At 41.9% G+C, this 7,319-nt stretch overlaps 1 protein-coding gene across 1 annotated transcript in view; it reads right to left on the reverse strand.

The window, feature by feature from the left end:
- srp68 (signal recognition particle 68) overlaps nucleotides 1-7,319 on the reverse strand; it is an 11,381-nt gene that overhangs the window by 3,525 nt on the left and 537 nt on the right. Inside the window, exons 2-11 of the mRNA XM_035660660.1 lie at nucleotides 7,158-7,224; nucleotides 6,372-6,485; nucleotides 5,348-5,543; nucleotides 5,045-5,127; nucleotides 4,810-4,919; nucleotides 4,629-4,708; nucleotides 4,256-4,396; nucleotides 1,468-1,566; nucleotides 1,245-1,309; nucleotides 524-677 (exon numbers count right to left, since the gene is read on the reverse strand). Of these exons, the coding sequence (XP_035516553.1) occupies nucleotides 524-677; nucleotides 1,245-1,309; nucleotides 1,468-1,566; nucleotides 4,256-4,396; nucleotides 4,629-4,708; nucleotides 4,810-4,919; nucleotides 5,045-5,127; nucleotides 5,348-5,543; nucleotides 6,372-6,485; nucleotides 7,158-7,224 (1,109 nt within the window). The remainder of the gene's footprint in view (nucleotides 1-523; nucleotides 678-1,244; nucleotides 1,310-1,467; nucleotides 1,567-4,255; nucleotides 4,397-4,628; nucleotides 4,709-4,809; nucleotides 4,920-5,044; nucleotides 5,128-5,347; nucleotides 5,544-6,371; nucleotides 6,486-7,157; nucleotides 7,225-7,319) is intronic.

Below are 7,319 nucleotides of genomic sequence, written 5' to 3' on the forward strand. Positions count from 1 at the left end.
GGAGTCACTTACTGGCTCGCTGTTGCGTGCTAACTGTACTAGCTGCTGCCACTAGCTAGATAGCGGTCCTATTCGTCTGTACAGACTGGGAGCTCCAAGGACAGGGTGAGTTACTTGCTCCGAACTATTAGGACTCTGGCGGGAAAATACAGCGGTTTCAGGCAGCGACAGGATAGGCATCAAACGGTAAAGAGGAGTCATTTGTAAGTAACTGGTGACATTATATATCATCCATCGTATTGATAGGTTTGTGAGTATTTGTTTCAGTGAAGTTGGAAGTTATTTATTCCGTGTTTTGAACAATGAGACTTGTGTGATGTTACACTATGTTAAAATAAATGTTCAGTCTCCTTTCTGGTTGTTCTGACACAGAATCCTTACCACTTTTTATGTTTCCATTTAACAGGCGGCTGTTGAAATCTATATATTTAAATAATTGATATCATAAACGTGCTAGGAAAACCTTCAGTAGGGAGGAGACCTATTAAAAAGATCACAATGTGTTCGACATCCGGACATTTACCTGCAGGATGATGTCATAGAGGCGGATGAGGTCCTGTGGACGGGGTCCTCTCTTGTTCTCGTCGGCTTCGGGTTCCTTCAGTTTAGCCTGCAGAGTATGGGCCATGCTCTCATTCCTCTTCACCAGCGTACACAGCTTGATGTAGGTCAGGTAACTGGGAGGAGACCAGCCGCACATTTATTATTCACTTATCGAAGAGATAAACGTAAGCAACAAAACTGGATATGTTACTGTATCAAAGACTACATTACTTGTATTCTCTATTTTTTGGGAATTATCATTTTTGCATCACAAACTCAATTTTCACTTCCATTTTCAAAATATTCAAATAATGGATAAAGTTTTGGGGTCTGTACCAAATACATCTGGAGAAGGCTTTGTTGGCCTGGTCATTTCAGCAGCACTACAGTACTTCATTATAATGCTGTTTGTCAAACATTTTACCTTTACACAAATATTGTGATTGGCCATATTGTGTTTTTGATAATATTTAAATTAAATTGTGCAGCCCTAGTTTACAAAACAAGGAATCTGGAAAGGCCACTTTTCAAAGCATTCTTTGATCTTTTATCTCTGATTTTACAGACAAACGATTAGTTGAGAAAACAATAGGCAGATAAATCAATGATGAAAATAATTGTTAGTTGCAGCTGCAGACTACGATTGTCTGGCCTTGACAAGCACATGTAAATGTCTTGATTGAACTCTGTTTGTAGTTTACCTGTGCAGGAACTGCAGGTTGGACACCTTTCCACTGTCAGCATCAGAGCTCCTATCTCGTTGCTTCTGCAAAGAAAAGCAATATTTAGAAAGTTTTTTACATTCTCGTTTTAAGGTCACATGTTGTAACTGTTAGAAACCTGTAACTCCAACTAATGACCTTGGTCCATTGGCAACCATCTAGTCCATAAATAAAAACTCTGTGGCGTTCTGGTGTGTCTTACCGCCTCACTCTTGAGTTCCTCTCTCACAGCCTGGATGGTGTCTCTGCACTCTGCCAGCAGGGTCTCATACAGATGCTCTTTGGTCTCCTCGTTGGATGCCTGCACAACAGGAACATAACAACAAGATGCTAACTGTAAGTGGGGTCGTTCATGCTCTTGTTTTTTGGGGGAGTGGGTGATCGCTTTATCGCATGTCCCTTATATTGAGTGGATACACCAAATATATATCTTAAAAATGAAATCAGTCACTTTTCACCTGATTATAACTACACCTGCACTAATAAAATCCAATCAACACAAATATTTTAACAGTTTAAAAGTTGCAGTAGTTTGATACAAAGAGCAACAGTTTAAGCAGGTATGAAACTGTGGCTAACTGGGGGAGAGACGCAGGCATGTGGCCGGGCAGGCTGCCGATGCATTCCTTCACACACACAACTCATCAGCAATCAGACACTCTGGAGTTTCAGGGCTCAACTCTTAGTGAATGACAGGATTGTTCCTCACCTCATCTTTCTTTCATCGACACTCTCACACAATAGTGCTGGTTACTTAAAACACACAGGCAGCTACAGCACACATGTTCATATTTAAAAGACAGATGTTGGAGTGCAGTAAATGGGAATCTAAGTAATGTAAGTGATTAACGCCTAATGAATGTTGCTACATTACGTTGAGTTGTTCTCTGTATTTGACTCATCCTACGTGTTAGGAGCAGTGGGCAGCCACTGTACAGAGAACTATCCTGACATGCATGATTTTGATTGTGTGGTTTCCTCCGGGTTTGCCGGTGTCCCCCACCGACACTGGGAACACATGCAAACTCCACACGCAAAGGCTCGGTCCCAGCCAGGATTGGATCCCAGGACCTTCTTGCTGTGAGGCAACAGTGCTAACCACGAGGTCACTGAACAGTATGATACAGTATCATTTTTGTTTAAAACTCATGTTTAAGTCTTTAAACACTGTTGTGGATGATATTATTGTCACATCTTCACCTTTGAAGAGGCCAAAAACCCTTACAAAGCGACATAGTGGAAGAATGTTACGAGAAAATTCCTCGCCGTGATGAGGCTGCTCTCGTACACCCACAGCGCTGATGATATTTAGTCCATTCACTCATGCCAACACCCTGGCAACGCCTAGCAAGACTGGCTCAACCTGTCAAGCCTCTTTCTGTTGTTCAGAGGGAGGGCCGGATGGATAAACCGATTAGAGTCGTTGTCGTTAATGGAGCTCCTTCCTGTCCCCAGAGGCAAAGAGTTGGGGACCAGGTGCAACACACAGGGAAGCTCAAGGTGTGACATACTGTTACTCTCTATTGAGTAATCAAAAGATAAGTGGCACCTAAGCTTGTTATTTTGTAATATTTACTCCATCACTCACCAATATAGTTGATGATGATGTCATTTTTATTATGTAGGCCTTACAATATCAAGAAAAAACTACTGATGATCACTGTCAGCTTCAATGTGGCTTCCCACCATTGACAGTATATATAACAGACAGAGCTTCTGGGTCTGAAAAGTGAAGCCGAGTGTCTTAAACCTGCATTCAATGTAAAGGCCAGCAGGGGGCGCTCCATTGGCTGCAATAACAGCGATCCCATTCACTTTAATGGAGAAATGAGCCGACTTCTCACTTCATTTATGAGCTCAGTAAAACAGTTTCCTGATGACTTTAGGGTCTTAGTCGCTAGTTTAAAATCTTCTTTAATACACTATGATGTTTATTTAGTAAATTATGGTCCAATTTAGAGTAAAATAGACAATAAAGCTGCGTATGCGTTAGGGCGTGGCTACCATGACCATCGACAGGTCACTCTCAGTGAGTCTGTCTAGCGCAGCGCATAAAACTCAGATCAAACTATCAAACTTGGCAGCGCTGATCAGATATGAAGCTAGATTCTGTTACTGTGTTGAATATTTCTCACAAACATATATCAGTGTACTGTTTATCTGTAATACGAGATTTTGTATGACCAGGCAAGCCGCCACTGTTTCCTGCACTTCGGGCGAACTCGAGGCTTCAAAACGTTACTCCACAGACCGATCGGTGACGTCACGATATATTCACGCTTGCTTCCCACATAGGCAGTCACAGCGAATATTAGCTTAACAATGGACTCTAACACTACAGTTGAGTCCCAAAAGGACCCATGTGAAACTGAAAGGCGTTTAGAGATAATACTAATCTGTCCACAGAGCCCTGCTGGGTGTAGTCCTGTATTCATGTGTGGGCTGAAATGCACAGAATGCAGTCGTGCGATGATAGAGGCAGCATGCCAGAGACCTGAGTGGCTGTGGGTGTGATAGGTGTGTCTACAGAGTGTGTTGAACCTTTGTGCGAAAGAAAGGAGGAGTGGTGGAGCTGTGGTGGTCAAGAGGAGATACGTGACACTGTAAAGATGAGTGCGCCACCTACTGCAAGTTTAAGGAGCTGCATGAACACTTGCTCTGCTCAAATGTAGTACTTCATTTAATTCAAATCATTTAAAGCCATGTCACTCTTGCTGAGTGTAACTGACCTATAGAGCAGAAGGGAATGCACACTGGGAGAGTAGTTATGGACATGGGGTAGCACATGTCATGATGAGGAACCAGGGTCTTAACCACTTTAAAATAGTACTACGTTTACAAACATCCCGTTCTAATTGGACATGTGAGCACAGTGACAAAGTCGTCAATGTCTGCTGGTGCGTTTGGTCCACACAAATAAATAGCTACCAGCGTGCCTCACGCAGTTTGTTTTTCCCCCATACAAAAAGGAGGAACTAACAACTACTGACCTGAGCGATCGCAGCCTCATTGTCTGCCAGACCCAACAGGAAAATGCGGGCCTTGTCGATCTTGACGGGCACCGTCCGCCCTCGCCACTCCACCTCACTCATGGTGGCTGCCTGCCTGGTCCTTGCCTGAGTGATCAGGGCCTGAGGAGAGAAAAATACAAACTTGATCCACAAGAGCAAAGACGCCTTCGATTTCATTCAATCATGCTTTAAATTCTCTTCATATTTGCACACAAATGTGCTCTGCGTACTTTTTGAAGACAAATTTCCGGTGTGTGCGTGTTTCATCCATAATATGATATTAGCCATCACCACCGATAAATGAAAGTGACTGATGACACAATAATCCAATGTCCAACTGCTGTATGTTCACCTCTAGTTTCTCAGCCATCATGCCTCCTCCTCCACCAGTCAGTCTCATCTGCATCAGGTCATTGATGGCGTTCTGGTCACCTGCAATCGGACGGGAAAAGAAGTTACAAGTGTGTTCACTTGCAATGGAAATGTGCAGTTTGTGAACAACCCCCCTTCCCCCATGTGTATGTGTTACTCACCAATGTTGTAAGCACAGTAGCGGATGTTGGGTGAAATCTCATCCACACGCTGGCGATACAGAACTGCCAGCTCCTCAGTGAACGCACTGGCCAGCTTCTCATAGATGGTCCTGATTAAACAAAAATGGCGTTGTTTTATATTTACCAAGTCATAAAATTGCATTCATGATAACCAAACATCCAATTACTGTACTGTGCCAACGTATCAGGAAACTGTAGTGATGTTCAAACTCACTTGCACTTGTTGAAGGCCTCCATGGCACGCTTCCACTCCTGCAGCTCAAACTCCACCATCCCAGTCAGGTATGCAGTGTAGGCCTGAAATAGAGTACAGTAGTATTATGTGTGGCTGCTGTAAGAACACTTTAAATTATAAATTCTATGCATCAACAATGTGCAAATTTGCTACATACAGAGTAAAAAGTGGTACAGAGTTGGTTGAGTACACGTTTAGGCCTTTGACTCATGTATACCCCTTATTCTATACGTCTGCACAGCGTCTCTAAAATCAGGTTAAAGGTGACTCCGTTCTGTGTACCTGCGCCTCAAGTTTGGTCTTAGCGTCGACGCGGGGGCTCTCGCAGAGCTTCTCCAGCTTCTCGCTGTGCTTGGCAGCCTTGCGCAGTCGTGCCATCAGGTGGAAGCGCTTACGTGGCTCTGTATTGGCCTCCTGCTTCAGCTGCATGGCGTAACTCCACGCACGCTCTGCCTCCATCAAAACCAGCAACAGATACCTGAAGAAAGAGAGCTCGCTGCATCAGTTGTTTAGCATATTTTACACAATTTTTACCGCTATTTTGTTTATCTATCCCCCTGCTGATGAGGGCACAGGGTTTTTTATGATTTTGTTTTATGTGGTGTTTAATGTTAAAGTCAAATTGTGGCGCCTTTTTGTAGTTTTGTGGAGTTTTAAGCTAGTATGTTTAGGCTAGCAAGACTGCCATATTAGCTCATTTGAGGCAACTCTGTCGGTCTTAAGGAGCAGTTATTGCAATCAATATAGTTACTAATAGCACTAAATCAGAGATTGTCACTAAGCTAAAAAGTTGCTAAAATGTGATATTTCATGACTATAAATTGTGATTGATTTTCTATCAGGTTAAAATGACATGATTTTAGTTTGATTAAATATCGTAAGGCTATAGTACAATAAGTCTGTCATCAGAATATAAAAGGAGGTTAATATTTCACTTTTGTTTCTATCTGTAGCTCTTACGGTGTCTTCCAGATGTGTGATCAATAAACACATTATGAACCATCAGTTAAAGAGTAGACCATCAGAAAAAGAAATAATAATCTCCAACAACAACTATAACAAATATATTCACTGTAATGTTTGGGGCGATTCTTTGGTTTACCAGTGATTTGTACCAAACCCCGTGCAGACTCCTGTCTTATGTCGATAACAACACACCACTACATTTTGGGAGGAAGAAAGAAATCTTAACATCTGATTTCTGTTTATTATCCCGCTTCAAACACAGAGTTTGTACGTCAATCCAGTGTTTACTGTATATGACGCTACGAACATGAATATCCAGCTTGGACAATCGATTCCTCACCTGCTGTCAGAAACAATTTCAACAGTTATCTTCTTCCCAATGTACTTGTGTCGGTTGCCCATCTTGAAGCCAAGAGTCTTGCGCAGGCGACGCAGTCTGCGCGAGCAGTAGCCCCTGGACACAGTTACACAAAGATGGTTACATTACATAAATTAATAATGAGCACATGTACATTTTCATCTTGGTTTCTCACAACAGAGATAACCACACAGTCAAGTCATTTTCACCAATCTAGTTGTAGTGTTTTCTTTGGAGAACTATTATCATAAATCATCTAAGGAACATCTGCTATTCTCCTTCTAGATTTGTTTTTGGAGCCACTTCGAGACATATTAATTATTAGTGACAGTGATGTGTGTAAAATACACTTAGTGGCCACTGTTCTTTAAAATGTACAGCCCTACAATCTAAAGCAACCGTATACAACAGTATATTAACATAACATAAATTCTACCGTAACAACACGTGGAGATTTTGTTCACACTGTCAGAGAGGTGTTGATTCAAGTACCTGTATATTACTGAGGCTGTAGTTAGTGGTGGGGTTGTACTAACTACATAATATTGAGATGTCCTTAATATTCTGACCCCCCTCTTGTATGTAAATACAGTGGACATTACATTATATGGTAGGAAGAAAAAGGTGTTGTATTTGACTGCATTAGATGTACACGTGTGTCTAATAAAGTAAAAGGCTGAAATATTATAAATAATATTATATTATATTCAAATAATAATAACATACAGCAGCACAGTCTAATGTGAACCATACGGCAGCATTGGTTACCTGTATCTCTGGTAGTCTCCATGTCTGAGGCCATGCTGCTGCTGGGAATCCTTGATTATTTGTAAAACTGTAATTCAATGTTAAGGCACAATGTGATGTAACGTTACAGTATACACAGCCGGCCCTGCAGGAGAACATGTGTCACTAATACTCAAGTACTCA

The sequence above is a fragment of the Morone saxatilis genome, unplaced genomic scaffold (genome assembly GCF_004916995.1).
Source record: "Morone saxatilis isolate NCDOM2014 unplaced genomic scaffold, NCSU_SB_2.0 Contig17, whole genome shotgun sequence".
NCBI lineage: Eukaryota > Metazoa > Chordata > Actinopteri > Moronidae > Morone > Morone saxatilis.